The sequence below is a fragment of the Pseudophryne corroboree genome, chromosome 11, assembly GCF_028390025.1.
Source record: "Pseudophryne corroboree isolate aPseCor3 chromosome 11, aPseCor3.hap2, whole genome shotgun sequence".
Taxonomy (NCBI): domain Eukaryota; kingdom Metazoa; phylum Chordata; class Amphibia; order Anura; family Myobatrachidae; genus Pseudophryne; species Pseudophryne corroboree.
In genome coordinates, this window is record NC_086454.1 from 116,886,896 (window position 1) to 116,905,858 (window position 18,963).

The 18,963-nt window shown below is 40.8% G+C and overlaps 1 protein-coding gene across 1 annotated transcript in view; it reads right to left on the bottom strand.

Annotated features, from left to right (window-relative positions):
* Positions 1-18,663, bottom strand: part of MUC2 (mucin 2, oligomeric mucus/gel-forming) — a 166,536-nt gene extending 147,873 nt beyond the window's left edge. Inside the window, exons 1-12 of the mRNA XM_063944190.1 lie at positions 18,588-18,663; positions 17,389-17,650; positions 12,520-12,634; positions 11,897-11,987; positions 10,387-10,502; positions 8,007-8,223; positions 5,032-5,157; positions 4,409-4,526; positions 2,177-2,320; positions 1,254-1,356; positions 951-1,020; positions 682-819 (exon numbers count right to left, since the gene is read on the bottom strand). Of these exons, the coding sequence (XP_063800260.1) occupies positions 682-819; positions 951-1,020; positions 1,254-1,356; positions 2,177-2,320; positions 4,409-4,526; positions 5,032-5,157; positions 8,007-8,223; positions 10,387-10,502; positions 11,897-11,987; positions 12,520-12,634; positions 17,389-17,650; positions 18,588-18,663 (1,576 nt within the window). The remainder of the gene's footprint in view (positions 1-681; positions 820-950; positions 1,021-1,253; positions 1,357-2,176; positions 2,321-4,408; positions 4,527-5,031; positions 5,158-8,006; positions 8,224-10,386; positions 10,503-11,896; positions 11,988-12,519; positions 12,635-17,388; positions 17,651-18,587) is intronic.
* Positions 18,664-18,963: the final 300 nt, after the last annotated feature.

The following is an 18,963-nucleotide window of genomic DNA, read 5'->3' on the forward strand; positions in this document are numbered from 1 at the left end:
GGCCGGATTAAGGTCGGTGGTGGCCCTGGGCAACGTAGATTGTGGGGGGCCCCACCTATGCTTTCTGGAGAAGTCTTTCTGGAGAAGTCCTTGCCCCCCTCCCGGGGGCCGTGCACGCGCATGTACACACACACACACATATATATATATATATATACACACACGCAAATATACACGCACACATACATACATGCATACACTCATATATACACATATACACACACCTTTACTTACATTGGAGCAGGGAGCGCAGGCTGTCCGGCGGCCTGCAGTCACTGTCTCGCGGGATTTCCTTGTCCCACGAGACTGACTGTGCAGAAGCGGAGCTCCTCGGCGGCTGCTGTTACTGAACAGCTGAGCGGCCAAAGGAAGAGGCCTGCAAAACGTAGGGTGTGGGAGCCCCTAATGTGTGGGGGCCCCAGGACGGACGGCCCTCTCGCCCCTGCCTTAATCCGGCTCTGTGTAACGGTGAGCGGTGTTTTAAGGAAACAGGTGTTTGACTTATAGAATAAGTGGGGTGTATATCCACAAGTCTGTTGTCATAAATACATTTTTTGTCTTTATTAGAGAAGTCGGAAAATGACCTAAAATCTGAAAATTATTGGACATCATTCTTATTAAGCTGGAACTATATGATGATATTTCATTTTGTACATACTATTGAATTAGAATTGAACTGACCTTGCAGACGACTCCTAGCAGATTTCTCCATAGTGATGTAGAGCTGCATCATGGGTAACAGCTGAATCTGAATCTGGAGACCATTAGTGACTTGAGCAATGATATAGGAATCAGAGGGCTGCAGAATGGTGAAACTGGCTGTGGAGGAAACACAGGGAAACAGAATACAGTCCATTAATAATATTAATATTAGACAGTATTTTATACTGGTATCTGAATGTAATTCTTGTGTAGCAGATATTATTCATTGAAACACTTGGCGATTTTACCTGTGACATGAGGCAGGGTGATTTTAAGATCATTCAATAACACAGTACCATCTGCTTTGAAGGTCACAACCTAAAGGAATTAAGTGATATCAGAGTTATTTTGTTGACTGAAATTTTAGTTATAAGCCCTAATATTGTTATTCATGTTATTTCCTATAGGAAGGGTAAGACTATAGAGTACATTGATGGTATTAACAACAGACATTACAGTTGGAGAAACTTTTTACAGAAATGTTCTGGCATCCTGTAAGCTGTGATTGGTTGGTCACTCTTCTCCTGGTCACCAGGTATTGGTATACTCACATTCTTCAGGTTGTCTGTAAGGAGTATGACAGATTTCAGGCAAGTCTCTCTTGCAATAGAACTACAAGGTGTTAACTCCCCTAAGAGTGCATGTGACTCATTTCTTTTACCCTGCAATAGAAAGGACTGCAGTCATTAATAGCACAACAAGGTTCAGAGGCATGTCCTAAACAGAGGCATGTCCTTAGATAACACAGCATTGTATAGTCAAATGTTTGTCAGGATAAAACTTACAGAACAGAATGGCAGCCTTTTCATGCTGGAAGCACATAGGGCCTGGTTTAGATGTGGTTGGAGTAGCTATTGCTGCTTACGTGGAAGCAGCAGCGATAGTTCTAATACGGTAATGCAGCAGAAGGCATCATGCCTCCTGCTTGCATTAGTGATCTGAGCTGCATCATATGTGACAACATTGGCCGGCTGTGTGACCCAAGCCGGCTGCTGAATCTACAACAAAGATGCCAGCTAATCTCCATCCTCCAACAAAGATCCTGCTCAAGTCCCTCCCTCAAACTGGCGGCAGTACACCTCCATTTTGGGAAATGGAGGCCATCGCCACCCCCTTCCTAACCCCCAGATAACTGACAGCTGACACTGTTCTGCTTCCCTTGTTGCAGGCCCGTACTGCACATGTGAACATCGGTACTTTGCGTACTATGCAACGCATCTCCACCCACATCTGAATAAGGTTTATAATAGTGTACAGCATATAGATATTGCTTGTGTTTCATCTCAAAACAACTTTGGATCCTGAAAACCTGTTTCTTCCTGTTTGTTATTACACCTACACAGCTTGTAATCATGCTTCTATATTAACTAAATATATATCATTATTTGATGTCAGTAAGCAAGAAACATCTACATTATCTATGTACAGCATATGGCTTAATAACAGCCTACACCATGGAATGATAAGACAATGCCTTGCCTTAGACAGCACATAGTAACAGTTGCCATGGAAAGTATAGGCCTTTCCATCAAAAGTGGTGAAATGGGCTCCTCCTTCAATAGAGCAAACTCCGGGGCAGGAGCGGTCTGTGCAGTTCCATCTTCCCGCATTACAGAAGCTGAAATGAGAACATTGTAAAAATTATAAATCATTCAAGAGTAATACACATCTAAAGCTTCTGTACATCAACAGGTACTAATGACTATTGGAATAACAATCACACTGACTGCAGCATACGGGAAGTGTTATATATTGCTGGCTCTTATGGACATATATTTTGTATGCTTTGTGGTATTGCTGCACAGAACATGGTTTATTTTATACAATTAGGACTCATAATAGCTGTTATTCTTTATATGGAACAAAGCGTTTTGATTGGCATTTATTAGAGTGAATATTCACAATGACTGGAGGCAGTGGTGTCACAAGGAGGGTGCAGGGGCTGCGGCCCACACCCGGGTGTCATCCGCCGAGGGATGACACCAAAGTGGCGGCTCTTGCTCAGTGACAGGAGCCGGGTGCTGCACTGTAACATTACGTGTAGCAACCCGGCTCCTGTCACCATGTAGGGAGCTGGCACTGCAGACATGCCAGTCTTCGGGGGCAGGCTGCAACTCCCGGACCCATGGAGTGATGGAAATGCAGGTCGGGGCGCTTAGCCACGCTCCCTCCGCAAAGCCATGCTCCTCCAGCGGGTCAGTCTGTGAAGCCATGCCCCCTCCCGCGAAGCCATGCCCCCTGCTGCACCGGGTACATAAGAGGTGAGTGACACCTCTACTGGAGGTCTGTGGTAGCAAAGATGGAGCTCAATTGTTTGTATTGCTGATCATTGTTATGGAGCCATGGAGCATGTAATATACATTTAGGTCCATATACGAGTATATCTGGATACTGACAAATGTTTTCTAATTTTGGCTCTAAGACACCACAGTTGATTTGAAATCAGCTTTAATTCAAGGGGTTGCACAAAAATATTGTATGAAACATTTAGGGATTATAAACATTTCTATACATAGCACCCTGTTTTCAAGGGCTCAAATGTAATTGTACAAATGACCATATAAATAAAATGTTCATCTTACGGACTGTCTGAAGTCTGTAACTAGTGTGATGCCTTGTGGTGGTTGAACTGTGCTGCCTTGGGGTGTCCCTTGCCCTGGACTAGTGTTAGAGACCCACCAGATGAGGTCATCTGGTCATGGCTGGTGGGCCCATATATTTTTGCCCAAAAATTATGCTAAGCACCTCAATTTGCTCTATGTTAGATTGCAGAGTTTATTCTAATTATTCTGATTAACAGTACTTAGTACTGTAGAGTGTGCATCTGCATTTTCTTTTTTCTGTGTGGAATTCCAAGTCTCAGCTTGATAGCGCCTCTCACTATGTTTGGAATTAGGGTATGCAGTCCAAGGTCTGCCCTTCCATATTTTCTGTTTTTATGAATGGTTTGCACCTTGTGGTGAACCATTTCTATTTGCTTTTGTGAAGTCTTCTCTTTATGGTAGACTTGGATAATAATGTACATAAATCCTAGAGAGTGTTCTTCACTTGGCTGGATGTTGTGAGTGTTTTTTTCTTTACAATGGCAAGGATCCTTCGATCATCCACCACTTATTTCTTCTCTGGATGTCTAGGCCATTTTGTGTTGCTGAGCTCACCAGTATAGTTTTTCTCAGACTGTACCAAACTGTTGATTTGGCCACTTCTAAGGTTCACTCTCTGATGGATTTTTGTGTTTTTGCAACCTATGGATAGACTGTTTCAGTTGCGTTGGGAGCTCCTTGGACTGCATGTTATGTGTTCACAGCAACAGCTTCCAAATGCAAATGCCACACTCGAGACCTTTTGCCTGCTTAATTGATGAAGAAATAACAAAGGAATAGCTCAGATCTGTCCATAAAACATCTATTAAGTCAATTGACCAAAAAGGTTGCTACATATTAAACAGCTGTAATTCCTAAACCCATCCTCCAATTTGTATGCGAATTCCTGCAAAATAATGCTGATAGTTTATACTTTAAATACATATTCATTATATAACTGTAACTTAAATATCTTTTGGTAAACAGTATATGGACCTAACTGCATGTAATACTGTCAAAAGTAAATTAATAGCGTGAGATTAATGTGAGTTTTATTAATGGGAACAAGTTACCATATAATGTAGGTACATTGATGACATACTGTATACCATGATGTTTCTTACCATTCATCACAGTCATTCTGCATTGTTTCTCCTGGTTTATACAGTTTCCCTCGATGTTTGCAGTGGCACTCGCTAACTGCCACACAGCCTTTGTCAGTGTAATCATCCTGCACAGTGCCTGGAAGGAGTAAGGAGAAAACGTGATTTTTTTTGTCAAATGTACTATTCCTACTGTAATTATTTTTGTCCATATTTATATCAGTCTAATCCTTCAAGATATATGCTGCTCATCCCATTACAATTCTACCATCTCTTGCCACAGCCCATAGGAACATACACATGGTTGTAAGAGACTGCCATCCACCTTCCCCTTCTTCATAAACAGTACTCAGGGAGGTGGGCAGGGCCACATAGTGTGAACTACAGTACTCAAACCTTTTATCTGAGTATTACCTGGCTGGGTCTCAGAATTTCCCATGCCTTTGATGCACAATGAGGATGTTTCCTATTTAGCAAAGCCATTCCTGACTGTTAATGATTTCTTATCAATATACTTAACAATAGTAAGCACAGTACTTGCCTTACTGTAGGCTGTCAAGTTCTGTTTTTACATAATTGCTTCACTTAGAGCCAATGGAAATGTCATTGTCATTTATATAGTATAATATTCCTATACAACTTACCTGCTGGACAGAAGCATCCATCCATGTAATGCTCCTCACACAGACTGTGTATCTCTAGGTGGGAGCAGGAATTCTTGCAAGGGGAGGCACTCTCTTGGTAAATCATGTTTGCAGGACACTGCTTAGCTGGGGAAATATATTTGAAATTCAGTTTGATGAAAAACAATCATATTAACCTCTATGTGTGTATAAATATTATTTATAAATATATTTTTTATATTATTTTATGAACAAGTAAATGTAGTTTTAGTAAGGATAAAGTGTCACTAGTTATGGTGAGTGTGACAAGGGTCAGATCACCTTGTTCCATTCACATCTGCTCATTCTTGTGCGTAGTCAGCCAACTTGAATGCAGAGCTGCTTTAACACTGAAATGGGGCCCTAGGCATTATAATGGTTTAGGGCCCCCTCCTTCAATCCATTGATATACAATATATATACAACTGATATACATTATCTGTATACACAGTCCACACTGACATCACATGCCTCATACAAATAGGCCACACTAATATCCTACACATGATGCACTCTGTTACTCTACTGAAGTCACACTGATATCACACACCTGAAATAAACTGTTCACTATATTTTCAGTGACCTAATCACTGTGCATAGTCATCTGTAATATGCTACATGTATCTAGCTTACCACTGTACCAGGCTTCCTGCACAGATCTGTCATTATCTCTCAGCCTTAGCCCCATGCTGCTGAGCAGGAGTCAGAGCAGATTGCACTGAGCCCTGACTGGAGGCACTTAGTACATGCTACTGTGACACCTGTGATTGGCTGAGAGTACAGAGTGCTGTGCCACTACTATTCTGTCATTTTAAGCAGACCTGTCAGGCTTGCAGTCTCGCAATGCACTAGTGCTGGCCCAGCAAAACTCTTTAATCGAGGCCCTGTTGCCTAACCCATACCAGGAATTCATCCAGGGCCTTTTTTTTTAACAAGAATTTTCCATTTCGGCACCTTGTGTGCTCCCAAGGTCCATAGTTACTAGGCAGCTGCCTATGTTGCCCTGTAGAAAATCCATCCCTGAGTGGAAGGATTTAAACAAGAAGACCAAGGAAATCCATGCAGCAACTCAGAGTGTATGAGCGTGCATCATAAGTTTAATGAAATTAGAGTAATACTTCTCTAGGGTCATCAGCAACAATGGACAAAATACAGTTACTCTTTTTAAATGAACAATTATTTATATTATAATTTTATGACACTATATTCAAAGTTTCTATCAGTATGGATTAAGCATCTGAGTTCACAACTATTCCTGTTACATGCCTGCAACCAGGACTGTCTTTTCTTATGGGCTCAACTGGCAGTTGCCCAAGGGCCCCAGGAGTATAATGGATCTAAACTAATAGCTGAGGGTCCCCTTTTTCCAGGGGTACCAGATTTTTTAAAATCGGCCGTGGGGAACCAGAGATATCTGACATTAAAGCAGTGGTCCCCATCCAAGCCTGTTAATTGCTCTTCCCAGACAGATATCTCAGGTTCTATCTGATATGAAGGTTTTCTGAGGGTATAATCCAAAAGGTGGGACTCTCCCCTTTTGATGGACACTGGCAGCTTGTCTCTACTGTGCCCAGAACCAGACATTTTATTATTTATTTATTTATTTATTACCAGTTATTTATATAGCGCACACATATTTTGCAGCGCTTTACAGAGAGAAATATGGTCCATTCACATCAGTCCCTGCCCCAGTGGAGCTTACAATCTATGTTCCCTACCACATGTACACGCACACACATTCACGCTAGGGTTAACTTTGTTGGGTGCCAATTGACCTACCAGTATATTTTTGGATTGTGGGAGGAAACGGAGCACCCTGAGGAAACCCACGCAAGTACGGGGAGTATATACAAACTCCACACAGTTTGGACCATGGTGGGAATTGAACCCATGACCTCAGTGCTGTGAGGCAGTAATGCTAACCATTACACCATCCGTACTGCCCATCAGCCTTCCAGCAGCGGGTCCCTGCTCCAGCTCCACACGCCTGGTATGCAGGTTTATATTTTCACCAGTGGATTCCTCTGGCCCCTGAAATTTGATCCCCAAGTCCACAGCACTTCCTGAAAAGTTTTTTTATTCCATTGAAAGCTAAGAAATCTATTTCCAGGAACTGGAGCTATCTGCAGTCAAGAAAGCTGCCCTCCCGCCGGAAAATGATGAATATTAAGCCCACTCCACTATCCCTCCCTCTCCTGTATATTAAACACCCCTTACCACCCTGAAACTCTTGTATCAGGCCCCTTGATTCAGCCCAATGCCCCTTTCTACAGTTTAGTGTTCTCCCTCCCATCCCATCTCCCACCAGCTGTGCAGTAAATGAGTAATTAGCAGAAATGACTGCTCAAGGTCCTACATGCTGAGCAGAAGATAGAACACCCCCATTCCACCTGTGGGACATCAAAGCTGCCGCTGATAGCACCCCCACCACTACCGCTGGATGATGGCTAGACCCAGTGGACTGCTTTGCATAGGGGCCTACACCGCTGTTAAGATGTCCCTGCCCGCAACACTCCTATAACACACCTATCATATAGAATAGCTATGTACATCCATTTAGCCCCCTTCCACTCTACACCCAGTTATGCCCAATAGATTCTGGAACCAGTACGGCTCAATCAGCCCTGCGACTCTGTGTGCGCAGACACCATGGGACACATCTGCCATGTGATATTTTAAAGATTTAGACCCATGAACAGTCTCAAAAAGTCAGTAATTTACTGAACATCAGCATTGTATGCGACTCAGAGTCAGCCCTTAAACTGAAAAGTGGCCTAAAGGAGATATTACGTAATGATAACTATTTTAATACAGTAGGTGATCAAGAAGAAACCAAAAATGTATGTGGATTGTGGGCTTATGTCTTAAACACCCCCCAGATAGTTATAATCTGTACCTGATTGATGCTAGCCATATAAATAAGCATTGCAGACAGTATAGAGCAAAAGAATACTTACGACAGAAGTTGTTGCTTCTCCAGTTGCCTGGGCGTCCCCCTGCATGAGAGCACTGTCTGGAATACTCGGTGATAGTACTGCACAGGCAGAAGGTGTCTTGGGACTGATCACAAGAGCACATGTCCAGCATGCAGGCCTGGATGTAGGGCTCCACATTGAGGAGACTTTGACAGTCTGAAAACGCAGATTGTGCCAAGTGTTCTTCACAGACCGTGCGCTGAGGGGAAATAATGCCGTATGAGTCAAGTCATAAGCAAGTGTTATCTGCCCGGAAATGTGGGGCAGGCTCCAAGCGGAGTGGAAATTATGTAATAATTCAGTGACCATTTCCTGTAGTCATAAAATCATGGTGGGTAATTTCCTTTCACATTTCAAACACACTTTTTAAAAGACTAGAAGCATCCAGAGTCTTCTCAGGAAAAATAATTAATACACTAATGGCCATGGTATGTACTGTACGCCTGTTATTGATCAAAAGAAAAGTAGATATTACATTGCATAACCTATTCTTTTGAGGTAAACCCTTCCAGTACTACTGTATGTTGGTTTGTGTACTGTATTATAACATTGATACATACTGTAGTACGTGTGTAAAAACTACTAAAAGCAAAACTCAAAGTACTGTAGTTGTATGTAGTTTCTATTTTACTATTATCCAAATTGATATAAAACACTATCAGATTCAAAACCACACAAATCTAGAAGTAAAGTACTCAATAAAGTCAATAAAATACCAGCAGCAATGCTATCAACTCTATGGCCTTTTACTAGTGATCCTATACTGTTAGCACTGTGGTTAGCATTGTTGTATTACGGCACTAGGGCGTGGATCTGATTCTGACCCAGGAAATAATCTGTTCTCCCTGTGTTCATATGTACTTCCTCTGTGTGCCCCAGTTATCTCCCATTGGGGGTGATTCAGACCTGATCGTAGATGTGCTAAATTTAGCACATCTGCGATCAGCTTCCCTGACATGCGGGGGGACGCCCAGCTAGTCCACTTCGCATGTCAGTCCCTGCCCCGTCGCACAAGTACAAAAGCATCGCACGGTGGCAGTGCTTTTGTACTGCGCTGGCAGGGAGCTACTCGTCACTGCCCAGGTCGCAGCAGCTGCGTTTGACGTAAGGAAGCCACCACAGAAAGCCCCCTCCCCCCCCCCCCCAGCGGTCCGGGCACGTCTGCATTGCCCAAACCGCGCCCTCTCAATGGCAGCCAAACACCACCGGCCCGCCCCCTCCCGCCCAGCATCCGCCTCTGCCTGTAAATCAGGCAGAGGTGATCGCAGGACCCAGATAGCTGTCGGCTGTCTGGCATGCACCAGCGCACTGCAGCACCAGCGCATGTGCAGTTCAGACCTGATCGCTGCTGTGCGACCGATCAGGTCTGAATCAGCCCCATTGTCCAAAGACATAATTTTGCAGTAGATTATGTTTGCCAGTGAAAACATTATAAGTAGGAAAATTAAATTAAAATTAAATTGTGAGCTCAGTAGGGACAAAGTCCAATGTGCCTGAAAAAAGTTATCTGATTCTGTGCGAGATGCATCAAACCTTGGAGAGAGCTAAAGTATCAGCCAAACAGCTTCTAATACCGCTTTCAGATCGCTAATGCTGGGTCGCACCCGAGAATTGTAAACGGGTCCTTCCCAGGTGCGACCTGACATTCGACCCTGAGAACTGGCTTCCCGACCTGTCAATTTGCCGGGTCGGGTTCCCATCAGGGGCGGGAACTGCAGCGGCATCGGGGGCGGGTGCAGGTGTGGAGGCAGCGCTGGGAGATGAGATCATCTCTGCGCCGCCTCTCCTTATGCTGTGAACAGGTGCCGGGTTGCATCGACCTGAGTAACTCGTTCACACTGTGCCTGATCCGGTAATAACCCGGGAATAACCCTTCTTTATTCCCGGGTTAAATTACCAGGTCAGGCAACCCTGGAATTCGGGACTGACCCTTTCACAATGCACAGCGACCCGTGTTGACCTGGCAATATACCGGGTTATTTGTGCTGTGTGAAAGGGGAATAACAGACATTTTACAAGCTGTGTTTGAAATATGAGAGCTGGGAACGGATTGGTTGGTATTTTATCTCTCTCCACTCTATCTCCCTAAGGATTGATACATCTCCCCCACTGTGATGTCACTATATAAATAAAGCATACTAACAACAACACATTTGTTTTCTTCATTGGTTTACAAATTGCATATTTCTGTATAATACAAAACACCCACAATTACTTATCCTCCTAAGTATCATGCTCCCCTAATGAAATAGATTAATGTGTTTTTTTAAGACATATCTGTCTATGCTAACTTATTATTAATAGCATCATGTGTTTAAGAAACATGCCGTATAGAGACATACATGCCTGGAATGTTACTCACATATTGGGAGCAGTGTGATGTGTCTGCCTTCTGTGTCTCATCTGAGTCTGTGCACTCATCATTTGGGTCATGGATATTCTGAAGATTTCCATATTGCACAGGACTGAGAGTGATATCTGTGGATCAAAGATACAACGTAAACATATATGTACACAAGGTACATATCTGTAAGCTGCCCATACACTGGCAGATCATATTGCTGCCAGCATACGAGTAAGAACTCTGCCCAATTTAGCTTCAAACATGAGTGATCAAAATGGATGGATCTGACCACTCAGGGTCCTTATCAAGACCAAGTGCCTGACTTTCTTAAGGCCCATGGAGATGAAAGCTGTACACATTGGCCCTCATTCCGAGTTGTTCGCTCGCAAGGCGATTTTAGCAGTATTGCACACGCTAAGCCGCCGCCTACTGGGAGTGAATCTTAGCTTCTTAAAATTGCGAACGATGTATTCGCAATATTGTGATTACACACCTCGTAGCAGTTTCAGAGTAGCTTCAGACTTGATCGGCATCTGCGATCAGTTCAGTGCTTGTCGTTCCTGGTTTGACGTCACAAACACACCCAGCGTTCGCCCAGACACTCCTCCGTTTCTCCAGCCACTCCCGCGTTTTTTCCGGAAACGGTAGCGTTTTTATCCACACGCCCATAAAACGCCGTGTTTCCGCCCAGTAACACCCATTTCCTGTCAATCACACTACGATCGCCGGAGCGAAGAAAAAGCCGTGAGTAAAAATCCTATCTTCATAGCAAATTTACTTGGCGCAGTCGCAGTGCGGACATTGCGCATGCGCACTAAGCGGAAAATCGCTGCGATACGATGAAATTTACCGAGCGAACAACTCGGAATGAGGGCCATTGTCAAATCATGGTAAGTAGCAGTCTTTTTCCACCAGGCCCCATCAACATCTGATCAATCCTGCTCATTGGAATTAAAAGCCATTTAGGACCCATAAAAGCAGCAAATCATAGAACATTTCCTGTAAAATGGTAATCCAAATTGCTATGTGTTGGTACTGTTACACATAATGACACAGCTAGCCCGTACTGTACTTTTACCTAGTTATCTTGGCCAGCACAGTGCAAATGTTGGAAGCTTATTAAAGGCAGTCTTACAGTTTTTACATCGGTATATACTGTACAACAACAAAGTCTCTTGCCTTTTTTTGGAATGTCCATCTTGTCATTGACAACTAACCAATTATATGTTAACAATAAGGTAGTAAGCAATTGGCTTAAAAATAGTGGTAATACCAGAAGATTAATACTTCATTATGATATAGGATTACTGATAAACATGATTATATATATATCAATGTAATGTGTGTAGATGTAATTATAACAAACATGGCAACAAGCTACTTATTGTATAGCCATGTCTGCAGACATTGCACAATCTGTTGCCAGAACTGAGTTATTGTATCTGCTGTGTCCTTTCCATTTAAATAATATTAGTGACCTATATATGGTAAGGTTCTTGCAGTGAACCAGTTTGTCCAGATTACTTACCCCCAGAAAGAAACTCATTATAGATGGGAATGCCATTATAATCCCCACACAGACCACAGGTGTGGTTGTTAAACTTCGGGTCAAGCTCCAGCTGAGTAGAAGAAAAGATTAAATCATATAACTGGCCCAAGATTTAAATAGTTCACTCTGGCTAGTAGGATCCTACAGTTCTGTTTAATTACTATGTCCTGAAATGAGACATTTTAAAGTGTGCTACAATAACGTGAAAAGGATTCTGTATGTCAGAGGTGACTTGTAGTATCACAGATAACAAGAAGGAAAAAGGAGTGATGGAGAGAGTATTGCTGTCCTAGGGACATGATAGGGCCACCTGGGCTAACAAGTTCTCTTTGAATATTTGACAGTCAGTTTAGTTTATTGGCTCAGATTGCCAGGTGTCAGTAATCCACCTCCTATTGTAGTAAATGGAAAGAATATCTGACTAGTAGGGATGAGATTTATCAAAGCTTGGGAAGAGATAACATGGATAACTCCTATATTTTTACAGGCTGTGTTTGAAAATGATAGCTAGGAACAGCTTGGTTGGTACTTTATCTCTTTCCACTTTATCTCTTGACAAGCTTTGATAAATCTCCCTCTAGCTGCTTTGTTGTGTTGCTCACCATGAGTGCGTCTTCCTTATTCCACATGAGGGTCAATCCTACTTTTGCGTACACCTTGAAGTAGGCATCATTTTTGTGAATGAGGATCCCAAAGCTGTAGTATGGTGTCTTGGCACTGCAAAATAATTGATATAATTGAAAATTCAGGATGTCCTGCAAATCTGTACAAGTCTAATTTGAAATTCACATGGGCAACAATTTAATTTTAAATGTAGCTTTCAAATCTGTTACATTGTAGCTGCTCCATAGGAAACAGGGTCAAATGCTAGATTACAACAATGAGATTTCAAGTGTAAAACACAAAATTCATTGAGAAGTACCATACTGCCAAACACAATTACAATTGGCCAGTACACTTTTAAAAATATAAAATTGAATGTCCCATTTACTTTTATACAGTATGCGTAGCATAAATACATAAAATTCATAGGTATGGCATGCAAGAATCCTGGCCAAGTACCATCTGCAAAGAGCATTGTATGACTGCAATCAAAGGACTATGGGGGTATCCAATTACCCATGGTCAACCATGGGTAATTTTATCGCCGAGGGCTATTCCATTAGCCCCGACATGGCAGACTCCTCCCCCAGATGCCGTAATTTATCGCCAATTATGCTTTGGGTGCCTCAGGCACCTGAAGCATAATCCACTATAAGCGGCTGCCGGAGGCGCGATAACACATAGAATCGGGGATTTAGCCCCAATCCCATGTGTTTTCACGCGATTGCGGTCTGTTTTTCGGCTGAAGAAAATGGCCTGTAATTATATACCGCAATAATGATTGTCGGTCATTAATCATGATATCCGTATGTTTTCCCGTGGTGAAAATGGATCGGCTGCAATTGGATACCTCCCTTTGTCTTGCAAACTAGTGCTCTTTGTTATAGCTTTTTTATTGTTTTAGTATTTTTCCAGTATGTTTTTCATAACTGGTAAAATCTAGGCATACAGTATGAAGCCCCACCTCTTATCCAACTATATCCCCTATCCCATCTATTACAAACACTGTTGTTATTACTGTTTAGTCCAGTAAATCTACAGCCTTTACATGTATCAGAGACTACTTTATACAGTATAAAAGGTTTTAGACTAAGACAGTACCTAAGCAGTTATGTTGTTATCCAAGCTTTATATTAAAAATGAATAATGCAGCTAGAATATACATATTCAGCCATAATATACATTGATTCCTTTAGTTTGTCCCTTGTAAAGTTTTATTTTTCATGATTTTTTTTTGCTTAACATTCTGAAGCATCATAAAATTCCTACAGTGTTAATCTAGCTGCCTTGATTCAAGTTTTACTATTTTCTCAATATTTCAGGAATAAAAATAATGAAGATTATACAGTATAGAGTGAGTAGCTTTCTAAAGTAATTAAAATTTACTAATGTTTTATGGGTGCATGAGATTATTTGATATCTGTCCATGCCTATGATTTTATGCATTACATCCTTGCAATCTAATGAGGCTAAATTACTTTTATTTTTGTTTTCTAGATGTTGTAGCATCTGTGTGTTTCACTCATGTTCATTTCACCTTTTACAAGGTAGAATTATCCAGACTGGGGATACTTAACGGATTGCCCACTGTGGTAATGACAACTTTATCCACTGTATATTTCTGCCTCATAACAAAAGGGTTAAATTATTTTTATATCCTTAATAATTAAGGCTGCTATAAATGTTTAGGGTTTCTTTGCTACATTCTGTAATTTATTGGGTTCCACCTCAGAGTGCACACCATATGTTCTAAGACACATATAAGATATGACATAGCCATTAAGAAACTCCACTTTTATCCAATGCACCGCACCCAAGGAAACACCTTGTACAAATGTCAGTCAGCACCTTGGACCTACTAGGAGACAGCTGCTCTATGTAGCAGCTAAGATGTCAAAAAGTAAGGCTTCAGCTGAGGGCTGTTTAAACATACTTTAATAATAATCAATCACATACTGTATGTGACTTAGAAGGTATACAGTATGATCTGTGACTATAGAGTAACAAAGGCTAAACTATATATACAAGTGACAAATGGAAGAGTTCAGCAATGATCACAAGACATTAACAGTACATGTAATTGATATGAGGACACTGTGTGGGATATATCTCAAACCTTAGAGAGAAAGTACCAGCCAATTATCACCTTTCATTTTACAGATAACGGGGTCTAATTACTAAGGCTTGGATGAAGATAAAGTGGAAGGAGATAAAGTACCAACCAACCAGCTCCTAACTTCATTTTTTTAAAAACAGCCTTTGATATGGTAGTTAGGAGCTGATTGGCTGGTACTTTATCTCTCTACAAAGTTTGGTATATCTCATGTTCAGAATAGTATATAACTCGAAACATTTACAATGGTTAAAAATAAATTATATTAATCTGTGATAAAAGTAGGAGGTTTGTTTACTACTGCCACCACAGAAAACATTACAAATGAAATTTAATGGATTACCACAATAACATATACAGGTTGAGTATCCCTTATCCAAAATGCTTGGGACCAGAGGTGTTTTGGATATCGGATTTTTCCATACTTTGGAATAATTGCATACCATAATGAGATATCATGGTGATGGGACCTAAATCTAAGCACAGAATGCATTTATGTTACATATACACCTTATACATACAGCCTGAAGGTCATTTTAGACAATATTTTTGGTAACTTTGTGCATTAAACAAAGTGTGTCTGCATTCACACAATTCATTTATGTTTCATATACACCTTATACACACAGCCTGAAGGTCATTTAATACAATATCTTTAATAACTTTGTGTATTAAACAAAGTTTGTGTACATTGAGCCATCAAAAAACAAAGTTTTCACTATCTCACTCTCAGTCAAAAAAGTCCGTATTTCGGAATATTCTGTATTTCGGAATATTTGGATATGGGATACTCAACCTGTAATAGGCAGTTATGAAAACAAATAAATTGTTTATACCATTTTACCATATACCAAAGAACGAGAATACTACTGTATAAGGATGTATCAGTTGACTTCAAATAACAAGTAAAATATTGTAGATTGCTAGAACTGTTGGAGATGTGTTACATTTGTGGGGGCAGATTGAAATTACAATCTGAAGATGTACCGTATGAGCCTCATAATTGTAGAAGGGTACATTAAGAAATTCCTGCTATACAGAAGAGTGTGGTGAGGAAGAAAGGATTAAGCAAATGTAGAAACACGAGCACAGTAATTGGAACACTTCCTATATTGCCTAGTACTAGTATAGATTGATTATAATATATGATAGATGATACTATAGTAGATGTTTGACTGTCCCTAGTAGTGGTAACATGGGAGTGTTTATGCACACGTTAGTGCGTATGTACTAATACTACATATAGGTGCATATTTTGCCGTAAACTGCAATCACTCAGCAATGATCTTGTGTCTGTCTACTAGGCAATTATTTATTAACATTTATTTAAATAAAACCAGAATTTTCTGCTGCGTTTTACAATAGGAAACAAAGCAGTAATAGAACAAAGACTGGGGGAAAGCAGACAGACAGGTAAGAGGACCTTGCTCATAAGTTTACAATCTATATGGAGACTGGAAATGGATACAGGAGAATAATTGCTATATATTCTAAAATGGTTCTTGGTGGGTTATATGAACTAGTCACTACATGTTTTGCCCTTAATTTAATGTTAGTAAATAAGCCCTAAAAATCAATAAAAATGCATCACTCTGAAGGTGCAAGAAAGACCCAGTGTAACGTTTACAGTTAAATGTAAACATAATTGTCTGTTACAGGGCAGCACATCAGCTGCAGCAGGACTACAGTATGCGCAGTGTGCACTTGGGTGACAGGAAATATTCACAAATTTATTGCAGCATTACAGGAGCATCTAACAATTAGAAAAGAGCAACGGCAGTGACGCCTCCTTAGCATAAGGCAGCCCATGCTCACTGTAAACTCATTTGCGTGTGGAACACAGATGTTAGAAGTGTTCACTATAACTATGCTATTATGCACAGCTGGGTGATTGCAAACTGTGTGCATCTCAGCACCAGGAGCATATGTGCCAGGTTTATAGAAGGGATAGTCTTAAAAATATTCCAGTGTAGGAGATCACTAAACAGGTTGAACTCGATGGACAATTACATCCAACTCAACATTAGTATCATGGTTTATACCATAAAGTGATCAGTGCCAGGGCTGTAACTAGGTGTGTGCCACCGCACACTGCATAATGCTGAGGGTTGGGCACCATCACTGTCTCAATGGCTCTGTTATAGGCTTTTGGGGTGCCTGTAGTTCACTCCTATTGCTTGTGGGAACACATAGAACGTTCTCCATTGCTTGTATTGGCACCTGTCATGTCCTTGGGATGCAACTGATGAACAGCTCCCTGATCCTGGCCCCTCAAGTCAGTGATGTCATGATGACATATGTGCTGGGGGTGATGGGCATTGAGTGCAGCACAGGGGTGATCTGCTATGGCTCTGATCAATGCTATGGATATTCTGTACTGTATGTAGGTTTTTTTGTAATGATGATGACAACATTTTTATTAAGCAATTCTAATACCAAATATGTGAATGTGCTGTTTAAGAAAGCAATAACTGTTTGTACTAATATTTTTGAACATGGATAAGAATAATTGGGAAATAACCTTAGACAACTTCTATCACCTTTCACTGTATGTATATACTGTAAATGGGTCTGCGCATGGTCCAGGGAGAAGGAGAGAGCAGGGTAATGTTAGAAGAATCCTATATGATATTTCACTAGAACATGTAATGGTAGATTAATAGTGTAAAAAAAGAAACATAAACTGAGGAGCTCTGGAGGAAACAAATGAAATAGATCAGGAGCTGATGGCTAAAAAATAGTTTACAAAACTCACATGGCCCCGTTCACTACCACTATGCTGCCTTTCAATTGAATGATGACATCTTTGATGGTGATGGTAATCTTGTCTATGAGCGGGTGACCGCTGTCCATTGACCGATGGACATGGATGGAGAATTCCTGATAGGAGTCTCTACAGTCGGAGGCAAAGTTGTAGCTGCAGCTGCCAGGAAACTGGTAAAAGTCTCCATCAAAGGTCTTGAAGTGATAGTTTCCCCATGTACTGCAGACGTAGTGACCATGATTACGGATTTGACCTGTTAAGTAACGGCACAAATGGATGGAATTAGTAGTAATATAATCTGTGAACAAGCTCTGCTAAATAACATGGAGGCAAATTTACCATATCTACAAAGGTTAATAATGCAGCTATAATTACTGTACCACTTAAATTAGCAAGAAATATATCATTTTGGATACAGTACATGCAAAGCATAAATTCCTGCCTCATATATAAACAGTCTAAGACCTAGTATATGAATTTGGAGTGTAAGCTCCTGAGATCAAATCAATTTTTTACCCACATTAAGAATGTTCAATTTGTACACCACATATTATATATAAAATATAGTAATAGTTTAAATGGGAAATAATTATGTCACTGAAAGGGTAATAGAACCTGTAGGCAGAAAAAGTTTCCAACAGAGGGGTCAGGGGCTACAATGGTAGAGGATTTTAATCATGTTTGGGAATAGACATAAGACTACAGTATACTAAATCTCAGCAAAATGATCTAAGGTTTCTATGAGTAAAAACTGGCAGACTAGGTGGGTTGGTTCTTGCTGGTTTGAGATTATATGACACAGAGAAGTGGAATATCAACTGATACAGGTGAGAGGAAATATACACAGGTTTAAATATATTCTAAACATGAAATTCTCCAGCTTTCCACCTAGTAATAACATCCACCACATGAGTTTCACTTCCTTTGAACAACCGTTCATTGTAAAGGCATATATAAGTTTGGCATATGTACTGTGTACAAATAAATTAATGAGATAAATTACATGAGTACATTGTATTCTGACAGATTAGTATAAAATAATCCATGTTTATGTTGCCTATTAATTTTGCCATCATGCCATTTGTTTTGGATTGCTGTCTTTTGTCCTGATCATTTTCTTGTCCCGCTGACAATGCAGAACACTGGGAGGTAGCAGATATAACGGATACTGTAAGATGAATTTACTGTACCTGGAATTACATCAATGGCATATGAAAGGGTCAATGCCAGCCATAGCACCCACAAGCTGGCAGTCTGATGCCCCATTGTATGTCCCAGGGGCGATGGACCTTCAGTAGCATCAGCCACATTGATACCTTGCACTTTATAGGATTATTTGGTGTCTTAGTGACATCACAGCAGGTGGAGCAGGAAAATCTTTAATCTTTACAATCAAGGTAAACATTACATTTCTCTCTACATGTTAAGCCACTTGGGAGGGATCAACGGAAAGATATTAATTTCCTTAACCCTGTCTCTGCTAAAGAAATCCTGTGACACAGAATGATCTATTTACACTATAAATATCTGCTGAACACTGTGAGGAGTACTTTACATGCTAAGAAG